The following is a 17,576-nucleotide window of genomic DNA, read 5'->3' on the forward strand; positions in this document are numbered from 1 at the left end:
CAAATAACAGCTACAATCTCAACAAGGCATTTGAAAACTAATGCTTTTTTCCCCCAGAAAAGAACATTTTATATTTTTAGCTATCTAAATCTTTCCAGAGATATTTGCTATTTATTTTTAAAACATGTTACCTGTTAACTGGAGGGCAGAGTACCATTTTGAGATTTAGAGTTTCAGTATATTTAGTAGCAAAATATAACATAATGTGTCAAAGCCTTTATTGAATAACTTAATCTACAAAATTTTCAGTTAGATTGCCCTCTTATAGAGTCTATAATGGTTGAATGGCAAATATTCCCTCTTTTTTCTTGAAGCAAAGCAAATACTTCTGAATTACATAGTACCATTTGAGGTGGAAGGAAGTCCCAAAGCGGAGGGTGTATTACTTCTAAGGCAGTCCCGAGGGGTGAAAGACTACCTGCTTCCATCTCGGCTCTGTGGGTTTTGGGCTAATAGTTCCTGGGCAGGATCTGCAGGCTTTTGATTCGGGCAGGGCAGCTGGCATTTGACGGGATAGTGAGTGTGTTGTATGCAGGTTCTGTCTTCCTTGTGCCAACCAGTCAGTTTTGTTCCCATCAAAGAGACTTGCATTTGGTCCTGCCTCAAATGGTTCACTAAGCAATCATAAGGGAGGGTTCCCCACAAGTCAATAGGGAATATTATATTTTTTGCGGCTTTGAGGACATCCTTAAAGCATTTCTCTTGATGTCCTGGAAATCTCTGAGAGCAGAATACTTAATTGGTGTCATGAAATGACCTGTTCATCGGAGCTGGCTGAATCCAATAGAGTACTATGCTGGGAATGTTGGCCTGGGTTTAGGTCTCATATACTGCCCATGGACTTCCTGTAGGTGTTACTTTTCAGAGTTATACAGTTTCTGACTAGTTGATACTCAAATAACATCTAACAATATAGTGAAACCTTCTTAAATGTAACTGTCTTGAACCTAATCAATGCCCCCTTTTTTCATTGTAATTCTCAAATTAATCTCCTACAAACTCTACATTGGAATGGAAAACTGTTCAAATTTCATCAAATCCATTCCACAAGAAAGCTATTCCCAATATTAGTTATTAGTTTTGTAATATGTAGGCAATGCTAGTGTAAACATAACTTGAACATGGACATTAGAATGGGCCTTACACTGACATCTGGAAGATAACCTGCTTCATCAAAACAAAGCACTGCCTCCAACAATCAAGATCCATGAGTTGACCCTAGAAAACATGGAATTCTCTCCATTTCTTGCAGCGAGCTCTCAGGGATGGAGGACTTCAAAAACATATTTACTGTGTAATTCACCATTGTCTCTAGAACACCAACAAAGCTTTCAACCAACTGGGTAAACCTACTAAAGGGTTGTCTACATCCCCAAGATACTACCTACATTGGCACAATCCTCCATATTCATTGGAAGGATAAGAGAGCTAACATCAAGGTCCTCTTCCAGGACAACATCTTCACTCACCACAACACTAAACTGATCACCGAACACAAACTATGGGCTCTCTTTCCAGGACTCTACAACTCAAGTTCTCAGCATTATTTACTTATTTATTCATTTATGATGACTTGTTTCTTTTTGTATTTGCCCAATTTATGTGTAGTTTTTTTACTGATTCTTTTGTAGTTATTTTTTCTACTGTGAATGCCTACAAGAAAATGTATCTCAGTGTAGTATTTGGTGACATATATGTACTTTGATAATAAGCTTACTGAGAACTTTATCCAACATCAGGCTCTAGTCACGTTTAACCAGCTGTGCAGGGCTACTTACATCATCTGCATACTAGAATCCTGAAGCCTCTATCCTAACCTCCATTATGACTAGAGATGTCCAAGAAGACATGAAAAATGTTTCAAATCCTGCTCAAAGTCGGCTTGTAAAAATATGACATCCTCTCTGGCCCATGACCTCTCAAAATGGTGAATGACCGTCAAGGATTGCATTGACTCAAGATTCAAGTTCATTTAATATAATTTCCATTACACAAGTGTAAAGGACAATGAAATAATTGTTACTCCAGATCCAATGTAGCACAAAAAATAAGATAAAGAATAATAAAAACACGATAAATATAAATATGTAAGATTCATTGTACGTTCAGAAAGTGACACTAGGCATAGGGGTGTCTGTACCTAAAGTGACTCTGACAAGAATTGATAAAGTAGTAATGGTGGGGTTTGGTGGAGGTGTTGATCAGCCTTACTGCTTGGGGAAAGTAACTGTTTTTGGGTCTGGTGGTCCTGGCGTGGATGGTACATAGCCTCCTCCCAATGGGAGTGGGACAAACCGTCCATGAGCAGGGTGGGTGGGATCCTTTATGATGTTGCTGGCCCTTTTCCATCTTTCTGTATATATGTCTTTGATAGCGAATCGACTGATGCCAGTGATGCATTGGACAGTTTCGAATATACATTGTAGAGCCTTCCTGTCTGCCACAGTTCAGTTTCCACACCAAGCAGTGATGCAGCTGGTTCGGACTGGAGGTCTTTATGGCTGGAGCACATGGTGGCGAGGGTCAAACAGTAAAAATGTAGCCATCCAGACACATCATTGATTACCTCATAGAGCATCACCTGACCCATCTGTGCCAGAGTCTACATATTCTGTATTGCACTCCAGGCCAGAAATGGATGTAAGATATCTGCAACTTGAGGGACCGCCTAAGATAAAGAAGAATCTGCATAACTTCGACAAGTTGCAATATTACTGCAGTAGCAGATCGCATATAATAGATGATAATTTTAAGTTTCTCTTATACATAAGCTGGGTACTAGAAGAGTGACCTAACTGGGCCCTTCTCCCAGACTGGATGCAGATAATTTAACAAGTTGCCCAGTAACTCTGCTTTAATGACAGGCTTATTATTTTATATTGGCACAAGATCATCATGGCCATTCACAGAGCAAGCACATATTCTGATGTTCCATTAAAAGTATAACACTAACCCTGGGAAGTGATATGGTTTTTCCGAAGGTCCAATTATCCATTCTGCTGCCCTCAAGAAAATGCAGGAATCTTGCTTTCACATTAGCATTTTGGATAAACTATATAGTACAAAAGATGATTTAGTCCATTATGTTCAGGCTGGTTCATACTGAAAGCGATGTAACTGAGCAAACTTCTCTGTTCTCTCTCCTGTTTTATCAGAACTGGCACATGAAACAAATAATAGTCATGATTGCTGTACTAACTAAAATATATATGCAAGGTATAGTGAGAAAAGTGAAAATTAAATAGCCTGGTATATATTGACTGACTCCCATAATGGGGAAGACAGTGTACTTCAGGGAGGAAGTTCAAATCATCCTGCATTAGTTTAAAGAGTGAATCACATGTTAAGGAATGGATAATAGACCTTCTCAAAGAAAAACCTCTATTCAGATATAAAGACAACAAAAATAAAAAAATGATTATCATAACTATCATAAAGACTTTTCAAGGAATTTACAAACCAACAACCTAATTGTTTTCTTTCTACTTTTTAGTTTCCATTTGGAGTCAAAGATGGCTCACTTCCAATCCAATTTGTGGGTTAAGACCAGAAGACATAGGAGCAAAATTAGGCCATTCAGCCCATCGAGTCTGCTCCACCATTCCATCATGGCTGATCCTGGATCCCACTCCACCCCATACACCTGCCTTCTCCCCATATCTTTTGATGCCCTGACCAATCAGGAAACAATCAACTTCTGCCTTAAATGTACCCACGGATTTGACTCCGCTGCAGTCTGTGGCAGAGCATTCCACAGATTCATTACTCCCTGGCTAAAATAATACCTCTGTTCTAAAGGGTTGCCCCTCAATTTTGAGGCTGTGGCCTCTAGTTCTGGATACCCCACTATAGAAAAATCCTCTCCTCCTCCCCTCATGTAGTCCTTTCAACATTCGGTAGATTCAATGAGATTCATGTTTCTAAATTCCAGTGAGTACAGGCCCAAAGCTACCAAATGCTCCCCATACGCTAACCCCCTCATTCCCAAAATCATCCTTGTAAACCTCCTCTGGACTCTCTCCAATGACAACATATCCTTTCTGAGATATGGGGCCCAAAACTGTTGACAATACTCTAAGTGTGGCCCGACTAATATCTTATAAATCCTCAGCATTATCTCCTTGCCTTTATGTTCTATTCTCCTTGAGATAAATGCAAACATTGCATTTCATAGTCATAGTCATACTTTATTGATCCTGGGGGAAATTGGTTTTCATTACAGTTGCACCATAAATAATAAATAGTAATAGAACCATAAATAGTTAAATAGTAATGTGTAAATTACGCCAGTAAATTATGAAATAAGTCCAGGACCAGCCTATCGGCTCAGGGTGTCTGACCCTCCAGGGGAGGAATTATAAAGTTTGATGGCCATAGGCAGGAATGACTTCCTATGACGCTCTGTGCTGCATCTTGGTGGAATGAGTCTCTGGCTGAATGTACTCCTGTGCCCACCCAGTACATTATGTAGTGGATGGGAGACATTGACCAAGATGGCATGCGACTTAGACAGCATCCTTGCCTTCTTTACCAGAGACTCAAACTGTAAATTAACTTTCTGTGAGTCTTGCACAAGGACTCCTAAGTGTCTCTGCACCCCTGATGTTTGAATCTTCTCCCCATTTACATAATAGTCCACACTGTTGTTCCTTTTACTAAAATGCATTATCGTACATTTCCCAACATTGTATTCCATCTGCCATTTTTTGCCCATTCTTCCAATTTGTCTAAGTCCCGCTGCAATCGCATTGCCTCCTAAGTCTCTGATGAAGTTGATGTTGGATCTACAGAGATTGTCACAGCTGGGGATGCTTATTTGGCTGGTAGGGTAGGTGGCATAGGAGGTGATAGGCTCCTTCACTGTTTATGTTGGGCTTCCACCTGCTCCTGATGCAAAGAACTGAGGTTCTCAGTGTCAGACTGCATTTTGTCAGCCTATTTTGAGTAGTAATGGGGCAGAGACTACCAGGACTTGGTGGGGATGTCACCACTTCAAGGAAGTTTTGAGAACATTCTTATGATCCTTCAGAATAGGGTAGGGTGTCTATATAGGAACCTGGCATGGGATGTAATTATTGAATTGGCTGAGTATCATCAAGGACCATTGATGGAGATGTTGGTTGAGAAGAGGATATTGATAACCAATTAAGTTTTCTGCCAATGGATTAGTTCTTCATGCTATTTTTTCAAGTTATGCAGTTTCTTCTACCCCTTCAGCTAGACTATTGGACCAATGAATACTAGTTAAATCCTTTCATTACAGAGAACCCTATATGGTATTTGCCTATTCTCAGAAATTTGAGTTAGAATTAAATGTTAAATGATGGAGCAACCAGTAGGTTAACTAGGGACATAATCCCAACTGCTTTCCTGGACTAGAAGGCATCTGAGAACATGTCTGAAGTTTATGCTGATCTCTGATCTATCAGATTCAGGCTTAATATCACAGGCATATTTTGTGAAATTTGTTGTCTTTGTTGCAACAGTACACTGAGATCATAATAACAGAGCGAAAAAACCATGAATTACAGTTTACATATTAAACAGTAAAATTAAAAAGTAGGGTAAAAATAGAAAAAAGGTAGTGAGGTAGTGGTTACTTTTCACCGGCTACCGCAAGTAAAAAATAACAATTTGAAATTTCAATCAGCAATTATTGGCATACATATGTAACAGCATTTCTGCTACAAGCACTGCTCTAAGGATGCAATGAAGCACACAGTTGAGTAAGTGTCCAATTACATAGTTTTCTGTTGCTTGTTCTACAACTTTTTGATTTTAAGGTATTTAATTCTTGCCATGCGTTTTCCTAATTTGGAAAACGTATGAACAATCCTGCATCACTGCTGGGCTTAAATCCTGGAATTTTCTTTCCAGTGAAACCCATTACTAGAAGATCTGCAATGGTTTAGCAAAGTGGGATCTTTTCAAGGCCAATTATGGATGGAAATAAAATGCCAGTCTTGCCAATGAAACGGGATCCCCAATAATGAATGGATAAAAGAAAGTTTACACTCAAGCAATAGCAATATTTTAGATCATGACCATAAGTCATAGGAGCAGAGTTAAGCCATTTAGCCCATCAAGTCTGATCCACCATTCTGTCATGACTGACTTATTATTCCCCTCAACTCCAGTCTCCATTTTGATTATAAAAGATAACTCCATTTCAAACTTATTTTTAAGAAGTTGCCTCCAGTCTTTGCTCACATCAAAGTAACATTCTGGGTAATAGTTTTAAATCTGATGTTAATTAGTCAGAAGCTTTCTCCTTCTCCCATTAATCTTCTCTCTAGAATAAACATTAAAATTTTCCTCATAATTGATGTTTTTACCTCTGGTTATACCTATTTCTCCTCTGCGCAGCCTTCGTACTGACCTGTGACCACCAAAGTGCTCAAAGTATTCCACATGAGGATGCATGAACACATATTAAAGCTTCATCATAACCACTGAGGCCCCTGCTATTCAAATTATCCACCAGATTCCACTTGCTTTTTCATTTGCTCTTCATTTTGAAAGTGATGTGACATTTGTTGTTTTAGATGGTTCTCTAAATCTTCTTCTATTAACCCTAATGCCATTATTGCACATATTCTTCCTCTTAGTTGTAGGATTTAATTAGAGATTTCATTTCTTTTGTCCATCTGGAGAATTCATTTAAATTCTCTAAAACACTTTCCAATTCACTTGGGAAGGCTATTATGTGGAGCTTTGGGACTTTGGAAGTTGAGAAAGAAGCAGAAATGAACAGACGCACAACCTTTAAATTACACGTGCAGTCAAGACAAATAAGTGTGTCTGTACACACAGACTTTGCACATGCATATAATAATGTGTAGAATAACAGCACACTATTTGAATTATTATATGCTTTTTTTTTTAAATTACCTGATTTATTTAAGAGAAAAACGATTTTAACGTCATGTAACCTACTACCTTCACTGATGAATGGACTAAAATATTCCTATCTTAAACCTGGTCAAGATTGTGCCAGCGAACAACGATTTCTCAGGCGCGACATCTTCTAGATGTTAGTTGTTGTATGTCTTCTATTTATTCTTCTTAATTTTAATTTTGTTTTTGAAACTGTTGGAGCTCGTGACTTATAGTCCATAGTTTGATGTAGTGAGCTAACACTCTGCTGTCCCCTAGAAAACGCCAGGAAAGAAATGCAAGCACAAGCTTCCATGAGGAGGAGCTCAGAGACGAGGCGAAGGGCCACGATCAACTGCATTTCTTGCAGATTAAAGTGCCAGGGAAGCCTGAAACATAGAGGCAAATGCAGAGGAGAGCGAACAGTTTTTGAAGAGGTTGCCGCCCTTGGAGAGGCCGCTGGTTCGAGTCGCTTCCCATGGAGGAGCCCTTGGTTTGAGTCGCTTCTCTTGGAGGGGCTGCTGGTTCGAGTCGCTTCCCATGGAGGGGCTGCTGGGTCCCTATGCTCTTGGAGATTTTATCAGAATCCTGAGATTTATGGACTGGACTATCGTTCAAACTAACTGTATTTCATATTAGTCTCTTGTTTTTATTTGTGTTCTCTCCCATTCTTTCTTGTTGCCGAATGGAGGTTGGGGGTTTAGGGTCTGATGTTGCTGCTGTTGTTCCCCCATGTGGATGATCTAGTTAGTTCCTGTGCAAGAGAGGGTTTGTAAGTTTTTTTTTCTTTTTGTGGGGGGGGGTGTTATTGATGCCTTTCTTTGCTTTCTTTGAACTACTTTTATGGTTTCTGTATTTTATGGCTACCTGGAGAAGACAAATCTCAGAATTGCATTTTGCATACATACTTCAATAATAAAATGAAACCTTGAACCTTAATGTTACCAGCCAAAGAGGAAAACTGGCCAAAGGCACTGCGTGTTCATTTCTAATGAATACTCTCATTGACAGACTAATAATATCAAACCAGATTTGAACTCATTTACACAATGGTGACAGGAAACAACAAAAAAGAAAATGAAAATGTTATGAGTGTTCAAAGTTGAATGCTTCACCTAGACTAATATAACCATGACAATGCTTCCCACCAGCAACAGTGCATCTAGAAGAACATTACAGTAAATGATAGCATCTCAAGACTGTTAGGCAATGCTGAATGAAAAAAGGCTTGAATTCAAATGTAGTTTAAAGTATTAGATATAGTGTGGCATCATTAAGCACTCTTCTTTTTTAAAAAATACAGCCCTTCCTAAGCCTGAATGACATAAATCTGACTTCTAGGGGAATCTGACAATTAAATATCATTAGCTGCTTCAGCAATAGTGATGGTGGAGTTAACCTCTTTTGTAAAAGATGTCCTAGTTATCAGTTTAATAATATCTCATTCATAATATGCTATTATTCTCAGAAGCACAAATGCAGGAACTATAGTCTAAACCTACTAAGATTACTTGAAGTTACTCAATTTCACCCTCTGTTATTCATGTTCTTGTGCTCCCTGTATTCCTTTCCTTTATTCTGCACTTAGAGCTTGTCCATGAGATTTAAATTTCAATTGTCTTCCCGTCATGTTATTCAATTCACTTTCTATTTCACCAATTCTTTTCAGAACCAACTGATCCCTCCAAGTGTAGTACAATAACTAAATTATATTATAGTTCTGAATCCACGGCACTGTTGTAAATTCCAAGTAGTGGCATCATATACATTATGTAATATAGACTTAACTCTTATAACAAAACAACAGTTTTAATCCTTCAATCAATTCCTTATTATTCCTTAGATCTATCTTGAGTTTCCATAGTATTACGTAGTACACTTTCATAGAGTCTTAGAACACTACAACACAGAAGCAAGCCCTTCTGCCCATCTCATCCATGCTGAACTAATATTCTTCCTAGACCCATCAACCTGCACCCTGACCATGTCCCCAAACCCCCCCCCACCTGTGTACATATCCAAATTTCTCTCAAGTGTTGACATCAAACCCACAACCACCACCTCCACCGGCAGCTCATTCCACACTCTCACCATTCTCTGAGTGAAGAAATTACCCCTCAGGTTCCACTTAAACAGTCACCTATCATCCTTAACCCATAACTTCCAGTTCTAGTCTTACAGACCTCAGCGGAAAAAGCCTGCTTGCATTTACCTTATCTATACCCCACATAATTTCGCATACCTCTAGCAAAATCTCCCCTCTTTCTACTGTGCTCTGGGAAATGAAGTTCAAACCTATTCAACCTTTCCTTATTACTCAGATTATCAAGTCCTGGCAACATCCTTGTAAACTTTCTTCACACTCTTTCAATCTTATTAAAATCTTTCACGTGTAAGCTCTTAATTGACAGACACCAAACAATGACATTCAGGGCCACTTACCCTTAAGCAATATTAACACCCAACAGCCTTCCCTCTGCTAGTTCTGCCACGGTGGAGAAAGTTGCTGGTGGTTTACAGAATAATGGTGAAAGGGGTGGTGAATCACAAACAAGAGAAAGTCTGCAGATGCTGGAAATCCAAAGCAACACACACAAAGTGCTGGAGGAACTCAGCAGGCCAGGCAGCATCTATGGAAAAGAGTAAACAGTCAAACACCTGATGAAGAGTCTTGGCCTGAAATGTTGGCTGTATTCTTTTCCAGAGATGCTACTTGGCCTGCTGAGTTCCTCCAACATTTTGTGTGTGTTGAAGGGAGTGGGGAAATGGGATTGGACTGGACTTTAGGCAGAAAGGAGAATGTGGAAAAAGGCAACCGTAGATCCTGAGAAGGCTGGCACCATTGGCGTTAGTTGAAGGTGAATGAATCCACAGAAACCCACTTAAATCAACATCTTTCTGAAAGACAAGAAAAGCCTTGAACTTTCTGTTATGAACCAGTTAAAGTCAGGCTACTTAAACACGATGAAGTCAGGTTTAATGTGCCTACTACAGCTTGTTTCAGTTGAAAATGCTCACATCTTCTATGGGCCTTATGAGCCCAGAGGAATTTTGCTTGTGCAAAATAGGGACCCTGCATGCTAATTAACATTTCTGTATGTACATATTTCCTATATAACAAATTTCCTGAAGCATGCTACCAGTGCACAAAATACGAATGTGTTCTTGGAAAACTCAATTGCACTGAGCATAAAATGTTGCTCCATGCGTTACAATTTCTGTACTTTTTTTTGGTACTATAGAGGATATTTTCTGCATCCCTGATTGTCCACTGTAATGAACAGAATTTCTGGCAAATAACTGAAACTAAAAGATAATTAGAATCACTAAGTTTCAAATTTTTCCATAAAAGGTAATTTGTCTGCTCACTGACAATCTGAACTTTTTGTAGTGTTTTGGAAAAAAATACTTTTTGCTTTTTAATGCCCCCCACAAAACTTTAGGGGAAAAATTAATAGCATGGTAAAAGATGGAGAAGAGCAGGAAATGTTTATTTTTCTGGCTGAATCCAATGCAAGATTATTTTCTCAGGTATTTACCAGTTGAAGTCAGGCCAGTTGAATTGTGATGAAGTTGGCTGCAACGTGCCTAATACAGCTTGCTTTGTTATAAAATGCTCACATCTTTTGTGGGCCTTGACAGCCCAGAGGAATTTTGCAAAAATGTGACAAAGATTCTGATCTTGTTCAACTTAATGCTGGGCCCTGACTTAGTCCCAATTACATTCAGAGTTCTTATAGCTAATTGACTACATGGATAATGGGATGCTTTATATTTTAGAATTAACTTTGCCAGTCAAGGCAACTCGTTTACTGCTGACAGGTTACTTAGATAGTTAATGCGATGCCAGAAATGTTAGAAGAGAAGTGTGCAACCGCCAAGGTATTGAAATGTCAGTGAGTTGCACCAAGGAGATTTGGATTTAGACTTTTGTATCATGAATCCCTACACTGTCAAATTCTCAAAAGTAGCTTCATGGATGTTGAATGAAAAATAAAAGAAAATTTGTACTGTGCCTTTTGTGATCCTCTAAAGAAGTTCCAGGATTTTTTTTTATATAGTAAAGCAAATATTTCTGAAATAGAATGGCCTTCCAAAGTTGGAAACATGATGATCAGGTTATGTTCCACAAACGATAGTGTAATAATGACCAGATATTTTCTGTTGATGAGAGACAGGCCTTGGATCATTCGCCTGTTTTTCTTCAAACCATGGACTCCTTTCACATCCACAAGACAGAGAAGGCAGGCCCTGTTTAACATCTTATTCAGAAGTTAACAACTCCACTATCATAGCAGTTTCTGAATACTGCCCAAGAGTGTAAGCAATAATTTTGCACTCAATTCTCTACTTTGGGTCTTGAACAATAAGCTTCCAAAAAGTGTGAGGAGGTGCTGCAATCTGAAATTATATGTGTAAAGGTCCATGATGCAGGCAAAAAGGAAAATTGAAGGACAGTCATCATGAGCATTTTCAGGCATGACTGGCAGCAACTGAAGATTAGGTCTGGTGGCAGTCTGAAAGTACACTGCCCAATCACTCTTATCAGTGGTACAAGTTCTTCATGGAAAATATACCTTAGGTAGAATTTACCCTTGAAAGAGCTTCCAGCTCATGAGTTATATTGACTCCTCAATGAAAACTCACTAATGCCATGTTGAATTAACTTGTCTCTGCTGGTTCAGCAGTAAGGATGCTGCAATTATCCTGAACATCTGCATGAAGTGAGGGGACATGGAGGTGGGGGAGGAGTGGTTTTCAGGGGAGAACAAAACCTTGCTCTTTCCTGACATCCTTGCATTGCTCTTTTAGTGAAGGCAAAATGCTAGGTTTAAAGTGCAAAGAACAGTAAGTTGGCGTGATTGACCTTGTCTGGGAAGAGCAACACAGTAGAAATCATAGCAAAAGAAGTCACAACTGTAAAGAAAACTCAAGACTGAAGATTTTTATGTATAATTTGGGCATTGTGGCTGAACGATTAAGTTGCTACATAACTATCAGAGTATTGCACTAATCATCCAGAGACATAAGTTCAAAATCACAAGATGGTAGCCGGGGAATATAAATTATAAGAAATGTCCAAGAAAATCTATCAATAATTGTAACAAAGAAACTACTGGATTGCTGTAAAGAACATAATCAGGGAAGAAGTTTGCCAACCCAATACGATATGGCCTATATGTGTCTCCAGCCCTAATTAAGTCTGAACTGTCTCCTGAGTTTAGGTTTAGGGATGAACAATAAATGCCAGGATGCCATCAAAATCCACAACCTGTCAATGAATCTTTGAAAAATATGACTGAATTTGAAAATGGTTACCATCAATGAAGGGAAACTGGACAGAGATTTTATCTTCTCAAAATATGGCCAAATATAGGACAGTTGAAAACTGAATTCATTGTGACTTTGCCAATCACAGATGGAGCCGTGATAATTTAAGTGGGTACTGTTATTGTTGGTAAAACAGGAAAAATAAACAAAAGTTTTCAAGTTGGTAAAAAAAAATGCAAAAGATATTATATTAATGACATCCTGTTATAACACCACTTATTAAGGCTATTTATCATGATACAATATCATATGTTGTGCTGTTCCCACATCATTACAACTCAAACTGACAGAATACAAGAGATCTTAGAATAACAAAAAACAAAAACCTCAGAACATCTGGTAATCCCATCACCCGTCCATATGTTACAAACATCATGCTGCTTTTCCCTTAAGACAGATTAGAAAAATCATCACATTTGGTTTTGTATAATTACATACCTGCAGTTTGGTTTTTTAATAGCTTCACCTGTTAATACTGCAGCAATTAGTAGGCAAAAATGTGAACAGTTGGTATTGCAAATCACCAAAAATATCTGTAAAATGTTTTATTGCCTGCGGTAGAGACAGGCAGCTTGATGCTGGCGTTATGAATTGCCACTGGCAGATAACAGGATTACTTGTACCTGGTGAGGTGCAGTTGGTGCTCGGCTTTGCTCAGTAGTTCCATCAGCTTTAGACATTCATCCTTCGTTTTTGCTGCATCCTGCTGGACACGCTCCAAATGACACTTAGTTTCATTAATTTCCAGCTCAAGTTTGTGTTGCTCCTAAGGAGGAAACATAGATTTTAAAAAACTGATTCTAAAACAACAAAAATTATCTCGTAAAACTGTGATACATGAAAATCTCAGTTAAGCAAACAGAACCACACTATCATGTTGGGAGCACTATATATACAAAAACTTGTGAAAAATATCAGTGAAAATGTTTTTCTTTAATTACATTAACTTTCAGTAGTGCAATGATGATCCTCTATTAACTGGGAAGCAAAATAGCAGGAACTCACAAACATGAGAATTTTTGTTGTTTATACAAACTTTAAATATGAAATAGATGTTGCAACCAATGGGTCATTGAATACTCGCAGCTTACTTACCCAGTGATAATTTTTTTCACGCTATTTCTCAACAGTTCCCATTTTAGCACTCTTCAATTGAACTCTGTAATCAACTAGTCTGAAGCCCTGACATCTTATTATTTTAAAAATGTTTGTTAACTTTTACCAAAATTATGTTATAGGTAGATTGAAACAGTTGAGTTATAACTTAGCTTCAATAACAAGCTTTAACAATAGTTCTTTACATTTAGTTGTGATCTGTGGGATACAGTGACTTTGTCATTGTGTGGATATAATTTGTTCTATAGTTGATAAATAAAATTTCATTTTCAGCTCTTATACAGTCTATCACTATTTGAATACAACAGAGAGTATAGTCATGTTTTAATAAATAACACCATGGTGAAAATCAGTGCCTAATCTACCATCAATGGATCTTTGATTGATACCAGAAAAAGTAGGAGAAATAAAAACTTTAAAATTCAAAAGAGAAAGTATGGAAACTGTTGTATAATAATCAAACTATTAAATGATGTTTAAATTGGTAGACTTGTTCAAACATAAAATGCTGATTATCAATTGAACTGCTGCTGAGCCAGTACATGAGTAATACAAATAATCTACTTGTGACAATTTACTTTTTTTTTTACTGTTAATGATTTTATTTTGGTCCCAAGGAACTGGGAGTTATGGCTTTTTTTAACCACATTGTTGTATTTCTTGGTGTCAGCATTAAATATTCATGGGTTAAACGTAGTTGGATTTATATATCCTTGGATTAGCTGATCACATGCAATGATATTCTAAATTCTTGCAGCAGAGATCAACATACCAACCACCATCTTCTCCCCCAGTCATACCCCATGGCGGCAATGTACAATGTAAAAATTCCTTTTAATAAAATGCACTTCATCCTGCACATTGTATTTAAAGTAACTTACTTTCTTAAAATTTTAATGTCATTGTTATTATCACATTATTTTTCTGTAAAATGTAACCACAGAAAACATGCGAAGACTCGTGCACTGCCAGGTTTGGATGTTTCATGAAAAAAATCCATTCATTTTACTTACTTTAGTCAGAGGTGGTAAATCTGTGGAATTTCTTACCATGAGCGGCTGTAGAGGCCAAGTCATTGGGTGCATTTAAGGCTCTTGATTAGCCAGGGCATCAAAGGGTATGGGGAGAAGGCAGAGGAGTGGGATGACTGGAAGAATTGGATCAGCCCATGATCGAATGGCGCAGCAGACTTGATGGGCCGAATGGCCTGCTTCTACTCCTATATCTTATGGTCTTATTTTCACCGATCCTATAAGCAGCCTACATGTATAAAGATTTCTGGTGACTTTATTTTTATTTCCATAACTAAATTTGCTGAAGATAAGCAAGACGTGTGGAGGGCATGATGTCTACAAAAAGATATGAATAGGTTAAATGAGCGGCAAACATTTGGGTGATGGAGCAGTACGTATGTGAGGTGACTCACTTTAGTATGAAGGAGAGAACTGTACAGGATTGCTTAAATGGAGAGAGATTACAAAATTCTGTGATATAGCAGAATCTGGATGTTCTCATGTGTGAAGCATGCTGATACATCAAGCAATTAAGGACGCAAAGTGAATGTTGGCCGTTATCATAAAGGGAATGGAGTATGAAAGTTGCACAGTCTTGCTGTAGATAGAGACTACATCCGAAGTACTATACACAATATTGGCCTGCTTATTTAAGAGTGATATGTTTGCATTGCAGGAAATTCACTCGAACAAGTTGCTGACTTGAAAGGGTTGCCTTATGAGGAAAGGATAAACAAGATGTGGGGTAATAAGATATCTTTTTACTGAAACATAACATCTGAAGGGGTTTAATGGGATAGAAGGTAAGAGGATGCTTTTCCTGATGAGGAATCTAGAACTACTGAGCTTAATTTCAGAAGAAGTGGTTACCTATTTCTAAGATAGATTTTTTTTCCTTCGGGGGGCCCACAGGTCTTTGGAATTCTCTGTCTCAGAAAGCTGCTAAAGGTATACCACTGAATATTTCAAGACTCAGATGGATTTGTGGTCTATAATGGAGTCAAGTGTTATGGGGGACAGGTAGGAAAGTGAAGATGATCCCAAAATCATATCAGTGCCCAATATCAAACATACGGCTCCTTGTGCCTGCTATATCATTTAATACATAGGCACAAGGGGCCATATGTTTTCCAATTTTGTCAAAAAAAGTATTTTTTAAAGTAGGGCTGTTCAAGGGTTTTTTAGAGAATTATCTTGGCCAAAATGTTTGAAATATAGTTATCTCATCTCTGTGATTTTTCCATCAAATCCAACTTCTCTGCTTCACATATTAAACTATCAAATATACAACAAAATGAAACAACTTTAAAAAAAATTGATCCAAAAATTCCAGTGTCTCAAATAATTTTTCCTACTTTCTACTGCTATGATCCAAACAGTCCCAAATTATCAGCTTGCACAAAGCCTAGTCAATATGCTGCCAAATGTAACCACAGAAGGTATATTTTACAAGTCTAAGCATTTCAGTGTAAAATATATGCTTTGGTAAAGTGTTTCTCCTTCACTTATTTCAATGAAATGCCAGAATGAAACATTTAATATGCTGTGGTACAAAGATTCACAATTTTTTAAAATCTACAGTTTATAGAAATTCTGATTCAAATATATTCCTGGCGTCGACGTGGATGCTTTTTTGGCAACTTACGTATTTATCACTTTTCTACCGTACTGCATTTAAGTGAAAGAAACAATCACTGACAGTGACAGCTCTGCTGACCAATCTATTATGTGTCCTATAATTCACATGCACTACAATGTTACCAGGTCACTGGCATTGCAACTCTTTGAAATTCAATTCATAATATTGCATGGCAAACAGTATAAATCAGCTTGAAACTACCACTTTGCAATTAATCGAAGAAGAATGTTGTATAAATACTACCATGTAAAGCTGGTGTCAAAAAAAAAATGTTCTCTGTTGCATAAAACCCAAATGCAGCAGTGACTTACTGCTAACAAACATTGTTTTCGAGATGGGAAGTCTACCTAACTTATAAACCTATTGATGGGTCTGACTCTCACCTTCTCCCATACCCGCCAATATTCATTTCTCAAGAAATAGAGCTGGATTCTGTACCCATAATTATCATTGATCTTTCTCAGTAACATATTATACAAGCAAGGTGTCCCCTACCTGAAAAGAGAAATTCAAACTCCATATCCCACTCAAAATCTACCTTTAATATTTAAATCCCAATCTCTTGACTTTTGCTTTTAAATGTGATAAATTACCATTTATTTACAATTTCAAAGAATAGGTTTCTATCGGACATGTTCTTTTATGCAGCGGTAATGCCTGAAATCTCTCTCAAATCAAAATTAGGATCCTGCCAGGCTTTTTAGAAAGATGCTGGGCACTGTCCCAAACAGAAACAAGAAGTCAGTTGCACTTGCTGAATTAGGATGCTCCTGATTACAACATGAATGTGTAGCCAGAAAGATCTTGGCCTAGACATTCAGTTGCGTATCATAGTTTTTTAAGCGCTAAGTATCTGAAAATAATTTACTTTTGGAGTGCAACACAATGAAGACCATTTCTAAGTTAAATTGTGTCACTCCAGAAATTTGGCTGGACACTTCCAAAATAATCTCCTTTGTATGGTCAAAATGATTTCTCTATCAGTCTTACAGAGGATGATATTATTACTTATTCCAAGAGGCATCCCTTGTTAAGAAAGCACAAAACAATCATGTTTATATAATACTAGAAATCAGGCCAATAAATATCATTCTTTCCCCCAACCTTTCCACCTCTTTGCTCCCACCCAAAATCCAGGAAATCCACATCTTGGCCAAGGTTTGCACACAGGTCAGAGGCAAAGGACTTTCAAACTGAAATGTTAACTCAGTTTCTCTTTCACTGATACTACCTAATATTTTAACTGTTCCCAGAAGATCCTGCTTATATTTCAAATTTCCAGCACCTTCAATTTTTTTTTTGATTTTCACTTACTCTAGCTATTAATATAGTTTTAAAACCTGTGATCTACATTTTAATAACACAAACACGAGGAAATCTGCAGATGCTAGAATTTCAAGCAATACACATAAAAGTTCGTTAGTCGTGATGAAGGGTCTCGGCCCAAAACATCGACTGTACCTTATCCTATAGATGCTACCTGGCCTGCTGCGTTCACCAGCAACTTCTATCTACATTTTGATGGTGTGTGTTGGGCCAATTGAGCGATCTGGCACTTTGCTGAGGTTTGGAGCTTAGTGTGCAGCTGTAGGCCTGGAATC

General features: G+C 37.8%; 1 protein-coding gene across 3 annotated transcripts in view; it reads right to left on the reverse strand.

Moving 5' to 3' along the window:
* sdccag8 (SHH signaling and ciliogenesis regulator sdccag8) overlaps positions 1-17,576 on the reverse strand; it is a 409,652-nt gene that overhangs the window by 179,775 nt on the left and 212,301 nt on the right. For all 3 annotated transcript variants that reach the window (XM_072264841.1, XM_072264844.1, XM_072264843.1), the window contains exon 13: positions 12,831-12,973. In XM_072264841.1, coding sequence (XP_072120942.1) covers positions 12,831-12,973 — 143 coding nt within the window. The remainder of the gene's footprint in view (positions 1-12,830; positions 12,974-17,576) is intronic.

Source organism: Mobula birostris, chromosome 8, assembly GCF_030028105.1.
Source record: "Mobula birostris isolate sMobBir1 chromosome 8, sMobBir1.hap1, whole genome shotgun sequence".
NCBI lineage: Eukaryota > Metazoa > Chordata > Chondrichthyes > Myliobatiformes > Myliobatidae > Mobula > Mobula birostris.